The 19,130-nt window shown below is 44.4% G+C and overlaps 1 protein-coding gene across 8 annotated transcripts in view; it reads left to right on the top strand.

Annotated features, from left to right (window-relative positions):
* AREL1 (apoptosis resistant E3 ubiquitin protein ligase 1) overlaps positions 1–16,648 on the top strand; it is a 47,846-nt gene extending 31,198 nt beyond the window's left edge. For 7 of the 8 annotated variants that reach the window (XM_059914664.1, XM_059914663.1, XM_059914668.1 and 4 more), the window contains exons 10-20: positions 77–218; positions 350–471; positions 1,553–1,628; positions 2,158–2,267; positions 3,574–3,753; positions 3,927–4,052; positions 5,764–5,893; positions 5,981–6,039; positions 7,948–8,037; positions 8,456–8,631; positions 8,741–16,648. In XM_059914664.1, coding sequence (XP_059770647.1) covers positions 77–218; positions 350–471; positions 1,553–1,628; positions 2,158–2,267; positions 3,574–3,753; positions 3,927–4,052; positions 5,764–5,893; positions 5,981–6,039; positions 7,948–8,037; positions 8,456–8,631; positions 8,741–8,843 — 1,314 coding nt within the window. In that variant the 3' untranslated portion in view covers positions 8,844–16,648. The remainder of the gene's footprint in view (positions 1–76; positions 219–349; positions 472–1,552; positions 1,629–2,157; positions 2,268–3,573; positions 3,754–3,926; positions 4,053–5,763; positions 5,894–5,980; positions 6,040–7,947; positions 8,038–8,455; positions 8,632–8,740) is intronic. The other variant, XM_059914669.1, reaches the window with a different exon arrangement.
* The last annotated feature ends 2,482 nt before the right edge of the window (positions 16,649–19,130 follow it).

The following is a 19,130-nucleotide window of genomic DNA, read 5'->3' as shown; positions in this document are numbered from 1 at the left end:
GATGTGAAGGTTTTTTGCTGGATTTGAGCGCTTTATAGATTAACTCCTTTTCTTTTTTTTGTTTTCCTTTTGTTAGTTTTCATACCTTGGCCCTGACCCTGTCCATAAGCTGCTCACACTGGTGGTGGATGATGGCATTCAGCCTCCTGTGGAGCTCAGCTGTAAGGAGAGGAACATCCTAGCGGCCACGTTCATCCGCTCACTCCATAAAAACATAGGTGAGTTTGGACAGGGATTCTGACGGGGTAGGCAGTGACCCCAGATATCTGGGTGCCTGAGGGTGTAGAGGTGGCCTGCACAGGTGTCTTATAATGAGGCTGTAATCATGATGGATCTTGCTGCTCCTTAGGAGGCTCTGAGACCTTTCAGGACAAGGTGAACTTTTTCCAGCGAGAGCTTCGGCAGGTACATATGAAAAGACCACATTCCAAAGTCACCCTGAAGGTCAGCAGACATGCCTTGTTGGAATCGGTGCGTAAAGTTTCATCCTTGTCAAAAGTTGTCAAAATTTTCCAACTAGAAACCTCTGTGATATTTGGTTATATTCTGCAGGTTATCTTTTTTATGAAACCCACATCTCTCTCTTCTTTAAACGTATTAAAGACAGTGTTCTATGCATTTGATTATACTGAATTTGGGGCAGATTTGTTGGAGGTATGTTATTGAAAGGAGAGACTAGTTGACACATTGGCTTTAAAATCAGACTGAACTAGCTCCTGAACAATTTCATGGAACTCCTATTAGTTTGAACTAATCAGATTGCTTCCCTCCTCTTTGCCTTCATTATTTCATCTGTAAAATAAGAAGAGAAAATGCAGACAGATGACTATTTAACTTAAAAGCATTAAGGGCAGGTGGTAAGTTGTTGTTATAGAAGAAAGTTCCTGTTATTGAATCCCGGGAATAGAAGAGCTCTTGTGGGATTAAAAGGAAACGATTTTTGTCGTCACTCTGGCCTGATGGAAAAGGAACACCTGATGTGTGTCTGTCTCCACTACATAGACACTGGCATAGTTCTTACGTTCCTTGAGAATGAGAAGGCCTTGGTCCCTGTCCAGAAAGTGTTTGTGATGTTTAGCTCTGGTAGGTGCTGCTGGAAACCCACCTTCTCCTTGTGGCATGGCTTCCTGTCTGAACCTAGCCTTGTGGCTAAAAATGTCTAGCGGATAGACTGTACTTTACTGAAAACCAAGACTCCTTGGTTCTCTTGCTGACAGCTTACTGATCTGAGCCATTGTTACTTCTTTATTTAAGAGTTTTCTCATTAATAAAATGAGGATTATTAAAAAAAATAAGTTTCAACTTTCCAGTTAGGCAATGGTGTAAATATGAATTAGATTATTTTTGTAATTTTAGATTTCTTCTGGAGATATTTACATTTTAAATATAAGGTGGTAGTATTAAAGCTTATTTATGAGTAATATATTGCCTCCAGGTACTTGTGGTTATTACAAGGACAATGGCAATGTTCTTGTGTTTTTGTCTTTAACACCCAAGAGATACCGGCCAGTGTTCTGACAGTTTCCTTTCTTTTTCTTTCACTGCTTTTCAGTCTCTGAAAGCCACTCGGAATTTCTCCATCTCAGATTGGAGCAAGAACTTTGAAGTGGTTTTTCAGGACGAAGAAGGTCAGTTTTGAGATTTCATATTCATCTTTTTTAACTCTCCTTCCCACTCCTCCTTGTCTCCTTACCCCGCATCCACAAAAAACAAAAACAACCCCCCTACACATACTCGCCACCCCTGCCCCAGCTTCTTTTTCCCTGGGAAAAAGAAGTCATGAGTCAAGATAAAAAGGGTGGCATTTACTGGCTAATAGCTTGGTAGACCTTGTAAAGCACATACATACAGGGACTTGGAGGGAGAGTTTGAAGCAGAAGGGCAAAGTAACCTTTGTAGAGAAATGTTGGTTTCCTAGGATCTCTGATCTGTATCCCCACACTAGGAGGCATTAGCTTAGTGATCAGAATACCTTTAATCCTACAGAAAGAGGGGATTTCAATAAAAGTCCATAGCTGAGGTGGGATGGAATGGGGGACACCAAGGTGGTGGAATGCAGGAAGTAAGGATCGGAGAGTATAAAATGATGAATAAATGAACAAAAGTGATAAGAGGTGGTAGGCCAGACTCACTTTTTATTTTTATTATACTTTCCAGCTCTGGACTGGGGAGGACCTCGCCGGGAATGGTTTGAGCTAATCTGCAAAGCACTATTTGACACCACCAATCAGCTCTTCACCCGATTCAGTGACACCAACCAAGCGTTAGTGAGTCTGTGACTTCCGCGTGGGTGGGAGGAAAATGTGGATTGTGTTATAATGAAGAGACTAATAAGAGTTTGAACTAATCAGATTGCCTCCCTCCTCTTTGCCTTCATTATTTCATCTGTAAAATAAGAGAAAATGCAGACAGATGAATATTTAACTTAAAAGCATAATAGTACAGTGGCTATTCTACTCCTTAGTGTTTTAATAATTAAGCCACTTTTCTCAAAACATACCTGAAGCAATTGAACTCTGTACAAGATCTCTCTCTTTTTTTAATATTTATTTATTTTTGGCTGTGTTGGGTCTTCGTTGCTGTGCACGGGCTGTTCTGTAGTTGTGGACAGCGGGGGCTACTCTTCGTTGCGGTGCACGGGCTTCTCATTGCAGTGGCTTCTCTTGTTGCAGAGCATGGGCTCTAGGTGTGCGGGCTTCAGTAGTTGTGGCTCACGGGCTCTACAATCGTTGTGCTGCACGGGCTTAGTTGCTTCGCGGCATGTGGGATCTTCCTGGACCAGGTCTTGAACCATGTCTCCTGCATTGGCAGGTGGATTCTTAACCACTGTGCCACCAGGGAAGCCCCTGTACAAGATCTTTGACTAGGTGGAGTAGAGAAGTTGACTTTGGCTGAAAGAAGTTCTGGTTTAGGGAAAAGGCATTATATCATCCAGTGATTAACTTCCGTTTGCAGCCAGGGACGATGAAATAAATATAAGATTCTTCAACTTAATGTAAGTCCATCTTTGCCCTTTATCCTCCAATCACTTTTTTTTTTTTTTTAATAAATTTATTTATTTATTTATTTTTGGCTGTGTTGGGTCTTCGTTGCTGCGCACGGGCTTTCTCTAGTTGCGGCAACTGGGGGCTACTCTTCATTGCGGTGTGTGAGCTTCTCATTGCAGTGGCTTCTCATGTTGTGGAGCATGGGCTCTAGGCATGTGGGCTTCAGTAGTTGTGGCACACATGCTCAGTAGTTGTGGCTCGCAGGCTCTAGAGTGCAGGCTCAGTAGTTGTGACGCACAGGCTTAGGTGCTCCGCGGCATGTGGGATCTTCCCGGACTAGGGCTCGAACCCATGTCCCCTGCATTGGCAGGCGGATTCCCAACCACTGCGCCACCAGGGAAGCCCCCTCCAATCACTTTGAATTACTCAGTGGTGGCTACCAAACAACTAATGCCATTTGGATGGGCTCTTTGATCTTAACACTGAAATTCTTGCTCCCTTGGGATAGAGTTGGGGAGGGAGGATCTTCACAGAACTAGGCTTGAAGAAAAATGGCCCAGGGCCTTTTAATCTTTCTCTTTGACAGGTGCATCCCAACCCTAATCGCCCCGCTCATCTGCGCCTAAAGATGTATGAGTTTGCAGGGCGCCTGGTGGGCAAGTGTCTCTATGAGTCCTCTCTAGGAGGAGCCTACAAGCAGTTGGTCCGAGCTCGCTTCACCCGTTCTTTCTTGGCCCAAATCATAGGACTGCGTATGCATTACAAGGTAACTCTTAGGTGTGCATTTTCTACTAAGGCCCCTGGCCATTAACTCTGGAATCTCTCCACCCTCAGCTTATTATTCTTAAGGTTGAAGGGGTAAGTGGTTCCAAGCAGTTACAAATTTCGTTTCTGGGTAAGAGTAGTCATGTTCTGTTCTGTGTCTTTCTGTTTCCTCAGTACTTTGAAACAGATGACCCAGAATTCTACAAATCTAAAGTTTGTTTCATCCTCAACAATGACATGAGTGAGATGGAGCTGGTCTTTGCAGAAGAGAAATATAGCAAATCAGGTCAATTGGATAAGGTGAGAAAGAGAACTGAAGCCTGTGGGTCCCATTTCCCAGCCTCCTCTAGAGCAGGGCTCTCTAGTATAACTTTCTGCAATGATGGAAGTGTTCTCTGTTTGTGCTTTTGAGCACCCAGAATGTGGCTGGTATGACCAAATAACTAAGTTTCTAAATAACCACATGTGACTAATGACAACCATATTGGAGAGCATAGCTTTGGGGCATTGCATCCCACACTGTATGGTCTTGGCCTATTTAAGTGGAGCCAAAGACACGTATACCCATCCATCCCACCCATTCCTACTTTCCAGTAGAGAAAGAACTATAAGTGATAGTGAAGTGTCACTGCACAAGCAGCTTTGGAAGGGATGACAGTGTCTTTCTTAACATTAGGGGCAGGGATGTAGATGACTCCTATTTTAACACTGTGTGTATATATTTTTAAACTTTTTACTAGAAAATTAATGGCCAAAAGTATTTCTGATGAAAATGTCATTTTGTTTACATACTGAGGTTAAATAATATCAAATGGTAACGATGAAGCTAAAGTTGCAGTCATAAATAATTGAAAGCAAAATAGCGATGACTGAAAATTTGTGATCACTGATAGCACTGAGCTGATAATCAGATACCTTTGTGAACATTGTGGGGATCCCAGCTGACGGCCTTTGCACGTGTGTGGGCGGAGCCTGTCTTCCTGACCCAGCACTGCAAGGTGTCTAGAGTCAGTGGAATACTGAATTAGGGTCCACAGGCCTAGGGGAGTACTGATTTTAAATGGATTTAATATGAATACTAAATCTTAGTAATTTACTACTTAGGCTACTAGTTAGAAATGCTTATACACATAAAATAAAAATATCCAGAATTGTGCACAGTAACAGAAAAAAAGTCTTAACACATTTGGATCCGTTGAGAATCCTTGCTCTGGAGCAAAGTTCCGTCCCTACCATGCTGTCGTCAGAACCTTAAAATCTGATCTTGTAACTAAATGGAGGCCTTCACTACTCACCTATGAAGACAACCATGGTCATTGTACACAGGTTTTCTGGGGTTGTGGCATTAAACTGTGCTTCAGGGCTTCCTCAAAGCTCCCTTAGGAGTTATTTATTGGAAAGAGTGTGCCAATTCTATTTGAGAATCATGCAGTTCAGCTTTTTCTTTGCAGATAGAAAAATCGGGAGCCCAAATATCTAAGTGACTTAAATCCTGTAGCAAGTTAGTCTCCAAGTATCAAGCCGTGGCTTTTTCCATTGACTCACATTGGAAATAGAAGAATGTAGGGAACATCTATGCCCATCTTAGAATTTTTGAGACCTGAAAAGACTTCTTCACTACTTATATGGTTTTATTTATTCTCAATTGGCTCAGGGGTTTAAGAGAAGAGGTCAGTAATGGTTCAATTTTGGATCATAGAAATGTTAAAATATTGCTAACAAGGAACCATAATATCTTCCTGTTGCATCACCACTGTTTGACCAGGTCAGAGGAGACTTACTGAGAGACCCACTTCAGAAACAGTAGCGAGGAGAATATATAGCAATAGCGGTAGGAAACCTTAAGCTTAGTAACTAAATAAAACCAAGTGTGTTGAAAACCTGAACGCACAGCAGGAACTTGTGACCATGGTGGAGTTCAATAATGCTGTGTTTGTGGGACATACTGGGCAGATGTCATCTTATACCCTCCAATCCACATCCTCTCCCTGTCTTCTGCCTCTTCTTTCAGGTCGTAGAACTTATGACAGGTGGAGCTCAAACCCCAGTCACCAACGCGAATAAAATCTTCTACTTAAATTTGCTGGCCCAGTATCGGCTGGCCAGTCAAGTGAAAGAGGAAGTGGAACATTTCCTAAAAGGTGGGATCCTGTCTACTCTTGGCTTTGAGGTGAAAATACTTGTATCCATGGTGTGGATATGGCTTTAACTTGGCTACTTTGTTTCAGGCCTGAATGAGTTGGTCCCTGAGAACCTTTTGGCTATTTTTGATGAGAATGAGCTTGAGGTAAGTGCTTACAATTGACACCCCCTATTCTTGGCTTGCTTTTTATTATGCCTACAGGAACTGGATTACTGCACCTTCTGTTATGAGATGCAGTAGGAAAGCCCTTTAAGAGTTGGTTTTACTCTTCCATGCATGGACCCCTTCTCCAGCTTTTAAAAAATTTGAATGTGAAAATTAGGAATCAGCAAATTACTAATTATGAATAGTAATAATTAATATTATTCATCAAATATTATTGATACTGGTCAAGTAGTAAAGAATGTTGGTATCCTGCACAGTCTTTGTAAATCCTATGACCTTTAAAGTTGATTTAAGGGAATAATAGAATTTATTTGTTCAAGAGACTGTTTATTGAGTGTCTTCTATATGCCATGTGCTTTTGAGGAACTGGGGAGCTAGGAATGAATAAGACCAAGTCCCTGTCCTCATAGAGCTACATTCTAGTGAAGGAAACAAACCAAAAGATGTGATGTATTTCACAGCTTTGTGTTACAACACTATATAGTTAATATATTCTTATCTTAGATCCTGTAACACCCAAAATGTGACTATAAGATGGTAAATACCTTGCTGTAATTAGCAAAATTGAAGTTCCGTGAATTTCAGGTATAGACAAAAAATAAAACCAGCTTGCTTTTACCTGCTGCTCACAGATAATACACACAATGCAAGTTACTAGCTTTAGCTTTAACTTCCCGTAGCCTTTATGAGGGGCATGTTTCTATAAACTATTTCCTATAGGGAGGAAGTTCTTCTTTAAAAATGGGGAAACAAAAAGTAGTTTCAGGTAGTCTTGCACAGTTTTTATTCTTATTAAATTGAATTGGCTTTGAGAACAAGAATCAAAGTCTCATGCAATTTTCAACACGTTTTGTACCTTTAGATATGAAATCTGCATAATGAACTCTCCATCTCTCAGCCTGAAGTTTCTGACAGACCTGTCACCTCTTGCTGTCATTTTCTGGGCTGAGGAACAACTTCTGGTGTAATTTGTTTTATCCTGAAGCAAAGCATTTGTAACAATTCATAAAGTGCGTAGGAGGAAGGACGCAGTCTCTTAACGGTTGTTCCCCATCCTGCTCTTAGTTACTCATTAGCTTAGCAAGTTCTTTTTGAAGGAGCCAAGCTTCTCAGGCTTAATTTGGGCTTTTCTTTTTTTTGATTAGGTTGTTTCATTCTTTATAGCTATTGGATGAGTACTTAGAGTCTGCTAAGTAACTTGCTGGATCTTGAACCAAATTAGGACATCAACAAGATGTTTAGGGTTCTGATATCATTAATGTTCTCATTTTTTGGCATTCTTTTTCATTTATCTGATCAAGTAGAGGCAGGGCTGAAGGGATGGTAGTATAAGTTCAATCCAGAAAAGAAGGATGGATCCTGGGAAAAAGGAAAGGCCATCTAACAAATTCATAAATGGGGCCGGGGGTCTTCATGAAAGGGGAAGGGCCTGCTTTTTGCCCTGGTATTCCCAGGCCACATCCAGAGCAGACTGTCAGTAAATACTTGGTTCCCTTTCTGTCCTCTGTTTCAATTCAAAATAATATATAGCAGCAGTTCTTAATTAGGGGTGTGCATCAGAAGCCCTTGGGAAACTTTTTCAAAATACACAAGCTTGTAACCTGTCCCTAGAGATTCTGATTCAATAGGTCTGGGGTAAGGCCATAGGCATCTATCTATCTATCTTTTTTTTTTTTTTTTTAAGCTGTGTGATTTTTACCACACTGGTTAGGAACCATTGGCCTATTATAATTGATTTTCCTAAAGCAGTGTTCTGGCATTATGACCTCACCTTATGTCTCTTTCTTGGTGTTTTCTGTATTCCACATTTTGCATGTTAACATATTTTGGCCTTATGGTGGGACTTTGCCCCTCTGACTATCCTAGTAACACCTGACTATTCTCCAGCTGCTGATGTGTGGGACTGGGGACATCAGTGTGTCTGACTTCAAAGCCCATGCGGTGGTCGTTGGTGGCTCATGGCATTTCAGAGAAAAGGTAAGTGGGCCAAATTTCTTTTAGTTGAATTTGTGCTGTCTTGTAAGGAAAAAGTTTCAGAAGGAAAAAGTCGAATAGTCGGAGAAGCAGACATATCAACTGGGAAAAAGTGATATATGTGGGAAAGGCAGGTGGTCATCCAGGCAGACGGGAACCCTGGACCCTAAGAGCTGTCATGCTGCTGCCACAGAGGCAGTACATTGGAAAGGCAGAGAAACAGAACCAAGTAATCAGCGACTACCCTCCTGACCGTGTAACAGTGTCAATTCCTTTTAAAGAGGTTGTCGACTCTAGCCGTTCCTACCTGCGTGCAGTAACTGGGGCCCACCCCCACTTCAGGATATCCTGTTCCTTCCCCCAGGGGTCAACTCCTAAGCTGCACGTAGGTGTGACCCCAGCCTTGTGCTCTCCCTGCCAGGTCATGAGGTGGTTTTGGACCGTGGTTTCCAGTTTGACGCAGGAGGAGTTGGCTCGGCTGCTTCAGTTCACAACAGGCTCGTCTCAGCTACCGCCTGGAGGCTTTGCCGCCCTCTGTCCCTCATTCCAGATTATTGCCACCCCGACCCATAGCACGCTACCAACTGCACACACGTGGTGGGTATCTGACTGCCTGGTGCGTGCTGTCACGGGGGATTATCTTTCCAGCCCTTGCCAGTGTTTCTGGTGGTGTGAGTTAATCACTTCTCTCCCCTTGGCCTTCCAGTTTCAACCAGCTGTGCCTCCCTACGTATGACTCATATGAAGAGGTGCACAGGATGCTGCAGCTGGCCATCAGTGAGGGCTGCGAGGGCTTTGGCATGCTCTGACCACTCTCTTGCCATCCACTTGGCTCCCGTGCTTTCTGGAGCATCCGAGTGCACATAACAGACATAACCACTGACCCTAGCATACACAAAACCATCAGCCAGAAGCTGCTGCATGCTCTCCAGTGTCTGGAGTATTCAGTCACCTACAAGCCTTGTCCTTCCCTCGCCCCCTCCTTTCCCATCTCCCCCCCCCAGGCCACTTTGGCAGGTACATAATCTGAGCAACTCGCTCAGTCACAAGAGGAGGGCCATGCCGCTGTGCTTGCACTTGGTTCTTAGAAGCTCTCAGTAGCCGGGGTGGCACTGGACTACCTCTCATGGTGACTGATAGCACAAAAGGATCTTTTCTGTGGTGTCAGAACTGGAAAAGGAGCTTTCCTTGCAAGCGTTTCTGGAAATGATCATTAATCCACAAAGAAGAACTCCCTAATAAGCTTTTTCTTGACTATGAGCCTGTGAGATAGACAGACCTAAGAATGTGAAAGATAGCTGGGCTGTTGCCTCCAGTGCTGAATGTGATTCTCCTTTAGGCTTATGGGGCACGTCTAGGCACGTGGCTGGCTTGAAGACTACTGATGCTTGTCCCTGAGTTTGTTCTTTACACTGAGGTGTGGCTGAGCTCGGCCACTTACCTCCAGCTTATGCAGTCTGCTAAGAGCTGGGGATTCTTTAGATTTCCACTGAAGAAAATTTTGGAGGAAGAGATTGGGACAGTACGATAGCATGACACCGATCCCTGGTTCTCTCTTTGCTTGGTGTTCCCTGGCAGCACTAAGGCAAGGAAAAAGGAATCAGTAATTTAATTGCTTCTCACAGGTCCTTAGGGCCAGGACACAGGGAACACACATAGAGGAGATACATCAGATGATAAATAAACACCTAGCTGTCCCAGTTACTTCCTGTCACTCCATCAGTTACCAGCAAGGGCAGCTAAGGAGGGAGGAAGATAAATTAGGTTCACTGTTACGTGATGATTGAAGAGAACCTGCAGCTGTTTCTTGGAAGATGACAACAACCTTTTTCATTACGATTTGAATGAAGACGTTTTCAAGACTCAAAATCTCATTGAATTCCCAAATTTCTGTTTCTAAGAAGGCTTTGCTGCAAGCTACCATTCCCAGTGGGGCAGTCGACTCAGAATATTTACAAGCCATCTTTATTGCCAAAACCAGCAAGTACAAAGAGTCCAGAGATGAGGCGGGACTTGCAGCAGTGCCTTGGCCTCCTGGAAGCACGTCTGAGCCCTCCTGTTCCCAGAGATCATGAGGAACAAGCCTTCCTGAGCTGCTACAATTCCTGCCTGACCTCACTCCTTCGCAGTTGTCATTTGTCCTTCTTGGCATGGGTGCTGACCTCACTCATCCTTGGGGTCTAGGATCCAGCATCAGGGCCTCTGTACCCCAGGGTCCTCCATGCCACACGGTCACTGCTCTCCTCAGGGACCAGGACAAGGTGCTGCTGCCTGCCCCGGTGTTTTCCTATGGGATATGTACAGGCAAGTTGCATCATCCCCCGGGAAACATGATGCTGCCCCTCGGGCCCAGAGAGGGTTTCCAGCTGGGGGGCATGTGGGTTGGTTCTGCTGTCTTTGGCTGTTGTTCCTCTTCTGGATTCTGCGTTCTCCTCTCCAGAGACTCATGCTGGAGCTCAAGTTGATTCTCTTGGTTAGATCTGTCCTTTTAAGCTCTAGTCATAGCACTTTTCAGAGCATCCTGAGTACCATTGCAGCCCAGCTGCGTCCTGCAGTGGTCCTTAGCCCCAAGGTCTTTGTTTAACAAAACCCTTTGGTACTGTTGTGGTTTTTTGTTCTTCCGGTTTACCCTGTCTCTCCTAACTATTCAAAAGTATCTTTGCTCTTTAGGCCTTTCCTTTGACCTTTTTTTCTAATCCTGCTTTGGAACTAGCCAGTGTGGGGAGAGGTACACCATGTCGGAGAGAAGGAAGAGTGTCTGTTACTTCTTGAGCAGTTTTCTATTCACATTTCTTATTTTGGCCAGTTGTTTTATTTATGCCCTTGTGACCCAGATGCTTGGGGAGCCAACTAACCTCCTGGCCTTGAGTCTCTTCAAAGGAGACCAGGCACCAAGTGAACACCAAGGAAGATATCGGCATGTTTCTAGAACTTCAGCAGAGACCAAGCCCTGCTGCTGCAGATTTGTCAGGCCAGACAAAAGGGCCAGACAGTTGCAACAATAGTGTAAATATTTTGTACAGTAAATAAATGAATGTTTAAAAGGACTAAGGAGCAAGTGACTGCTTTACGTGATGATTCAGGGCTTAAATTGGAGGTGGGGAAGGAAAAGAAAAATTCAGAAATGTTTTTGCATTTCCCCAGTAATGCCTTCAGAAGCAGTCAGCTTGGGCTTCCCTGGTGGCGCAGTGGTTGAGAGTCTGCCTGCCAATGCAGGGGACGTGGGTTCGAGCCCTGGTCTGGGAGGATCCCACATGCCGCGGAGCAACTGGGCCCGTGAGCCACAACTACTGAGCCTGCGCGTCTGGAGCCTGTGCCCCACAACAAGAGAGGCCGCGACAGTGAGAAGCCCGCACACCGTGATGAGGAGTGGCCCCCGCTTGCCACAACTAGAGAAAACCCTCGCATAGAAACGAAGACCCAACACAGCCAAAAAAATAAAATAACTAAAAAAAAAAAAAAAACTTCCCCAAATTCTGGCAATCTTTAAGCTAAAAGAACTTCCCAAATTAAAAAAAAAAAAAAAGAAAGAAACAGCTTGGGGTTGAATGTACTCCCAGAGCCCTGGCCTGGCCCGGACTTTCTTGCCCTTTCACCCTTTCCTGATTGCTGTCCATGGTGCCAGGCAGGGCCACAGTGCTTGCTTGCACAGAGAGCCAATGGCTGGGACAAGCAAGTGCTTGTGCTCAGCTCCAGAAGAAGAAACCCGTCTGGCAAAAGTAGAGGATGTCTGTTCTCATCAGTCTTTTAAACATTAATTAGTTGTTGTTTTACTACATAAGAGACTCAGTGTAGAAAATTAGGAAATTAAAAAAAAGTACAAGAAAAAAAGTTACTTGCCATCCAGAGGGAATAACACTTTGGTGGATGGCCTTCTTATTTGCATATAATCATACATGTATTTCTCAATGTGCCCTTGACCCTCCCACACAAGTTTGCATATGGCAAACAAAAACCCTGTTCCACAAAAGTTTTTGGGTGGTAGGCGGGACCAATTCTTTTCTAACCACAGATAAGCTTGGCAGAAAGAGAAGACCAGACCTCTGATTTGGGCCTTGTAGGAAAAGTGTTAGAGACCCTGACTTTCTTGGGGAAGTAATCATGGTGTCTTTGTGCATTGGTTCCCATTCTGGAAAATCAAAACAAAATCCCCTTTATAATTGTTTTTCTTTTTGTTTTGTTTTTTGTCGTTTTTTGTTAGTTTTTGTTTGTTCTGTTTTGTTTGGCCATGGCGTGTGCCTTGCTGGATCTTAGTTCCCCGAGCAGGGATTGAACCCTGACCCAGCAGTGAAAGTGCTGAGTCCTAACCACTGGACCGTCAGGGAATTTCTCTGTAATAGTTTTTAAAATACAGATTATTTTTTCTCCCCACTCCTACCTCCCAGACCCAGTGCATTGGAATCTTAACTTTAAAATTACTCCTTTAGAGTGCATTCAAGGTACTCCCACCTCATCAAACTCCCTTGAGTGGTATGAGATGTCTTAAACACACAAAACAAAATTCTGTCCCTCCAACTTTACACTTATAGGTTATTTAACAGTCCTACATCATTTACACATGCTGCTCTTGTAGCTTTGAATGGGTCACTATGAACATTCGTCACTGAGTGATTTCATCCCATCATGCAGTTACTCATAAGACTCAAGAGGCTGGTAGAATTGTTCTTGAATTAACACAGTAAAATACTGCCTTCAGCTTCTCATGCACTGTTACCTTCAAGCCACTGCAGCTCAAGCTCTGAGACCTCTGCCCAGCTACACTTCTCTTAGGACACAGTAGAGGTTCTCCAGCAGGTGGCTTGACCAGAGGGCTCCTTACCTCTGCTTTGGCTTCACTTAGGCCCTCAAGCGTAATAGACCAGCTCCAGGTATCCTGTAATTCTTTCTTTTAAAAATGATTAATTCCTTTTTTCTTTTATTTTGAGATGAACATATTAAAAAAAAAAAAGGCATACAAGCATGTACAATTTAACAAATAATTATAAGGGAAGCGCACATGTAACCACTATCCAGGAAAGAAAGAAAACATTACAGCACTGCAGAGCAAGTCTCCTCCCACCCTTCTAGAGGTAACTTTTCCTGACTTTTAGAATAATTGTTTCACCAGTTCCCTTTTCAAACAGCCTGCCCTAAAAAATCACAGTGGGGAGGGGGAAAAAAGAGCCCATGTGATCTCATTAATTAATTTATTTATTTATGGCCGCATTGGGTCTTCGTTGCCGTGCACAGGCTTTCACTGCTTTGCGGTGAGCAGGGGCTACTGTTGCAGTGTGCGGGCTTCTCATTGCAGTGACTTCTCTTGTTGCAGAGCACAGGCTCTAGGTGCGCAGGCTTCAGTATTTGTGGTATGCAGGCTCAGTAGTTGTGGCGCACAGGCTTAGTTGCTCCGTGGCATGTGGGATCTTCCCGGACCAGGGCTTGAACCCGTGTCACCTGCATTGGCAGGCGGATTCTTAACCACTGCACCACCAGGGAAGTTTTAAAAGTCTTCTGAAACCATTGTTGCCCCATGAGAATCTAGTTCCCGTTCCTGATGCTGAATCTGAGGAATCATATTCAAAGACCACCACGTCTCTCTGCAGAGGTTTTTCCCCAGATATCCTAAATTGGATACTCCTTTGCTTTTATACTCTGAAGAGGTTTTATGGATTGATCTAATGTGATCATGATTCTCTTTGGTGATCAGCAGCAGGTTCTTGAGTGTAGTAGTATTGAAAATGACTTGGTACTAAATTGTCCCCCAAATTGTGGGATGGGCTAGTATTTCTGATTCAGAGTACTGAATCTGTGCACCTTCTAACAGAAAGCCATCCCAAAGTTCTTGGAGAGCTTAGGTTTTTGCTTGGAGTACAAAGGGAGGGGATTTAGAAATATGCAGAGGCTATGGTGATGATCTTGGTCTGTATGTGATAGAGAGGTGCTGCTAGTTGGGATATGCCTTGCTACAGATACCTTCCTCACCCCCCAGATCAATTCACTTAACGTTGCTTGTATATGAATACTTTGTGGTGGCCACAGCAGGGACCTGGTTCGCTGTGGTGAACTCAGGTGTGGTCTCTACAAGATGCTCAGTGAATTCCTGGTGAGGAGATGTAGAGGACACAGTCTCTTTCGAGAAGTCAGAGGAGTGATAGCTGTAGTTCTTTTGATATGGCATCAGAGGTGGCCTTAGCAAAGTTGTCCAGGTTGTCAGTAGGGTCCTGGCTTGTTAATACCAGCCAGCAGCCACAGCTTCTTAAACACAAGGTGGAGATAATGTTGATACGTCTAGGGACAGGGATCAAACACACTAGCACAGAACCAGAGCATCTAGTCACCTTGCAAGAACAGTAGGAGGCTCCCCTTGTAGTCTTCCTTCAGGGAGATGATGGGTAATTTATCCAGGATGAAGCCTGTGGATATGGTTGCTACTTCCTTGCAGTCCCCAGTTAGCAGGCCAGCATGGCCTTTGTAGTCTTTGATGGCCATGAATGCCTTAAACCATGTTTGGCTGGCCAACCAGGCAACTTTCCGAGTGAGCAAGGTCTTAGGACTTCATCTCTTAGGGGTGACTAGGAAGAAGTCACTCGAGCTAAGTGAGGATATAAATTTCTTTTACAAACTTCATTGTGTCCTAGACCAGGTGGCTCCTCCTGATGACAGGAACCTACTTGTATCCTATGTTTCTGACTCCAGAGCCCCTGGGCCTCCAGCCTCCCCTGCAGGACAGGCATCTCCTGTCATTTGGCCTTTTCTAAAAGAAGATGCCCTTGAATGCTTTTGTATCAAGTGTGCAGAATGGAACCCTCAAAGGGTAGAGAGCCATGAATTGATGAGCTTGAACTTTCATATTTTATTTTTAACTCCCACGGTTCAACCTTGGGCAAGACAATCTTTTAGTATTAGTTTTCTGACCTGCAAAATGATGTTGTTAACTAAAGAAAATTGACTAATAACTTGGAGCCCTTGGAAAAGTTTTCCTATATATAGTATGTGTGATACCATATTGATTATGGCTTAGGGCCCTGGTAATTTCCACAGCAGGAGACTCTATGGATCTGGGGGCAGTAGGGGATGCTAGAGTGGATGACTGGTATGGGGTGGGGCTCTTGCTCCACCTTGCCATGTCCAGGCAGGCCAGAGAGAATGGGTATTCAGGACACCTAGTCCAAACACCTGTGAAGAAGACCCCAGGTCAGAAGAGACCACCTCTCTCTTCTTCATGTGACCCTCCAAAGGCCAGAGGAAGTATTTGAAGGGACTGCATCTCAAGCCATGTCATGTGGTAGGCAACCTAATACCCTTGACTTTCCTTAACTCACCTGATCACTGAATCATAATAATAGCTACCGATTTTTGAGCTCTTCCCTTATGCTAGGAGCTTTAATATATATTGTCTCATGTTGACAATGACCCTGCAAGGTAAGTCTTGTTTTCTCCATTCTACACGAGACACAATTGAGACTCAGAAAGGATAAGTAGCTGCCAAGGTTCCTTAGCTAGTAAGTGGCAGAGCAGTATTTGAACATGGGTCTGTTTTATGTCAAAGCCCGAACTCTTTCCACATTGCTGGTTTGTCTCTAGCCGGTTAGCTTAGACTAAGAAACAACCCAGGCACTGGGTCACCTGTGTTCACTGACTCTGTCTCACATTCACTTGGTGACACTGTGTGACAGATGAATACTTTACCTTTGTTTACCTGTCAGTCATTTGAGGCTTTGGGGTTTATGAGGAGAAGGCCCTATTGATTGAGCATAGAGAGCGTCTAAGAGAGCTATTGGCAGTAGCTTTAAAATTTTTTTGCGTAGAAAGTTCCAAAGAAAACCAGCTAATGACTTGAGTGAAGTGACTTCCAAGTTTAAATGAATCCTGCATAAAGTGTACAAGACACCCTTGAGGATATAACTGAGGAAGAATATCCTGAAATTTTAATATCCCCACTTTGGTTGAAAATCCATAGGTTGCATGCAAATGAAATACTAGAATGAGGTCCGACATGCTACCCGATAACCTGATGTTTATCTCTGGTAACTAAGTCTGCAGAAAAAGACTCATTTAAATAAATCTTTTGTCTCTAGACTCTCCTCACATGAAACGCAGCACCGTTTGGCATAGGGCAAATCTCTGGTGGTTATCTTGCTGAGGAAGTAAACATTTTCAAGAATGCCAGAGTTAAAGGGAGACACACACCTCAAACAAGACTGACTCTATTGGAACTATAAACATAGTATCTTCTGCAGGGTGAGGGGTCCTGTGCCTCTCTAGGGTGAGGTCACTGTTTCTGTGGATTTGCACATGGAGGAGTCTTTCTGAATCTTCCCATCTTTTGAAGGACCAACAGTGTTCCCTCTCTACTCAGAACTCCCACTCGAAGGAGTTGCCAAGACAGTCTTCTGTTTGCCCATTAGCAGAGTCAGGGATATCAGTATTTGCAAGCCAGCTGGAGAGCCTTTGATGGTGTTGAAAACAAAATGTTGTGTTATTATGTAAGAGGAAGATTATGTGTGTGTCATCATTTTGTGCTAGTTCTCATAAATCCTGGTCTAATCCTACTCTCAAGTTGTCATTTCATTTCCTATAAGTGTACCCCTTGCCCCCACTACCAAAAAATAAACCTGATGTTTCTGTTCCATCACTGGGTTTATGGCCTCCCTTTTCCCTTTAGTTCTTTGCATCTCTGCATTTCAGCAAACATCTGTGGATCAGGCACTATGCAGGGAGCTAGGGACACAAGATAGAATGTGATCCCTGCTTCTGAACAGCTCACAGTCTCATGGGGGGAGACAGACACATAAACAATGCATTTTCCTTAGAGTTTCCTTCCCCCAAGGCTTGAGCACCCAAAGCCATCACCACCTACCCCCATAGTTTCTCCCATTCCTGTTTAATCTGGGGGGAGGGGTGCATTTCTCTTTATGCATTTAGAGATTTTCCAAAGGATAGAGTAACAGCTGCAAGTGAAATTTGTTGAGCTCCTTACACATATACAAAGGGAGAGAAGTTAGTCTCCCTGTTGATCTTCAGAGAGGCAAGAACCCTTGCAAAGATGGATTCCAAACCAAGACCCAAGGAGCAAGCCCCTAACTGTGCCATAAGTAGGCCATCACGCCTGAGCCGTTCCCAGGAAAGGGATGTCCATCATCTTAGGACCCCACTCCCCCTTTAACCTTCTCTCCCAGACAAAGCAGACCTGAGGTGTTGACTTCGGCAGCAGGGGACTGGCTAGTAGCCTGCAGATCAGTGAATGAAAGTAAAATCTTGAGTGAATGGGGAGAGGGACGTATCTCCAACACTAACAGCAATCAAAGGGTTCCTACTATGGTCAGAATAACTAGGGGGTGGCAGAGGAAAGACAAAATAATGTTATTTCCCAGGAACCAACAGGCATGAAGAGGCAAACCAATTTCATGAGTAGCCATGCAGTTGGTTGTGGCCACTACAGGTGGAAACACAGCTTCACTCCAGTTTCCCCTGAAGTTTCTCAAACCCAGGAAATTGGAGTCCTTGGTCATGTCTTTGTAGTGTACTGCAGCTGATGCTTAGTCATCTCTGTGGTTTGGGCAGATCTTAAAGGTGATCCGCCTAGCTTCTGGGCTGGATCGCAGCTGGATGGGCCATTGCCTTGAGGATAACTTTCAGGCTGCTTTTCCCAGAGTGATTTCTCTGATACCTTGTCATGGTAATGCCAGGCTGCATCTCCTCAACAAGTCAGAGCAGCGGAATTACACTTGGGTGTTCTCCTATAATCTGACATTTGCTATCCCAGTAGGGGTAGACAGACGTGTTGTCGGATCCTGGCAGGCTCACGTGTGCCGCTCTGGAGAGGTCTGGAGGTGGGTGTGGGTACCGCAGCGATGCATCTGCCTGCTCCATAAGGGTCTGGTTTCAACAATTCTGACGGAGATCCCGCTACACCTTGAAAGTTCTGTTGTTTTGGCATCCAAGCTGTGTATTCCAGACAGCCTCTCATACTCGGAAGCAGCACGAAACTCTTTTGTCAGATCATATCTTGAGTTTTGGCTCGAAAAATATCATTGGGGATTAACTATGGGAGGATGAATTAAAAAAAAAGCAAAACTCCAGTCCTGACTTTTGGGGGTCAGGCTGGGCTTAGGAGCTTGGCATGGTGGGAAAAGGGGGCCAAGACAGTGGTTGGCACAAGGATATGGAGAACTTCGGAAGCAGAGCCAGAGACTCTGAGGACTGAGGCCCAGGAAAGCCTGGCACGAGTAAACGCTGGGTATTTAACCAGGAACAGTCGCTCTGTTTTTCTCAGCCTTGGCAGTAAGTCAGGGCAACAAGCAGTTCTAGCAGGGTCCACATCCTTCCTATTGTCTCCACCCCAGCCTCACTCCTCATCCCAAACATCTGCTTCAGATTTGGGCCCTTTCCTTCTCCCTGATTGCTGTACCAAACCACGGGTGGCAAGGGTGAGGGGTCTGCAGGTGTGGGACAAGGAAGAAGAGGAGGAAGACTCTGGGAAAAGCTTCTGAAACAGAAAGGTTCTGTTTCAGGTGCTGCAGAAGGGTCTGACTTTTTTTTTTTTTTTTTTTTAATGTGCCTATATATCACCAAAATCTTACCAGTAAGTTGTTTCCCTCTCGGGGTAGAGGGAGCAACCAAGGGAGGGAATTGGGACCAGCTGGGGAAATCTCCGGGCATCACATGGCCTGCTTTTCAAAGGCAGCTCAGAGTCACTGCAGAGGGAGCAATAGATTAGTTCCCACAACGAGCAGTCGAGTGGTCGGGAGGTATTAAACACCTCTTCTCCGGCGAGCAGCTGCGATGACAGCCTGTGAGCCAGAGCAGCAGAACTAGCCTAGGACTGGAGGCGGCAGGAGAGAAGAAACAAGCCAGTGCTAGCGGTCAGTCACAGAAGCCTCAGAAGTCTCACTAGAAGGGACCTAAGTTTCTCTGGTACTTGCCCTGAAATCCCAATCCATTTTAAGTGACAGGAACACCCCAAGAGAGAACGCTGGGACATCTAAGGGAGTAATCTCAAAACTCTTGTAAAAATAACAATAGCCAGCATCTAACACTGTGCCTTGCCCTGTTCTAAGCACCGCCTATATTAACTCATTTAATCTTCACATTGGTCTACAAGGTAAAGACAATTA

The sequence above is a fragment of the Balaenoptera ricei genome, chromosome 2 (genome assembly GCF_028023285.1).
Source record: "Balaenoptera ricei isolate mBalRic1 chromosome 2, mBalRic1.hap2, whole genome shotgun sequence".
NCBI classification, from domain to species: Eukaryota; Metazoa; Chordata; class Mammalia; order Artiodactyla; family Balaenopteridae; genus Balaenoptera; species Balaenoptera ricei.
This window is presented reverse-complemented; position numbering and strand designations above follow the sequence as displayed.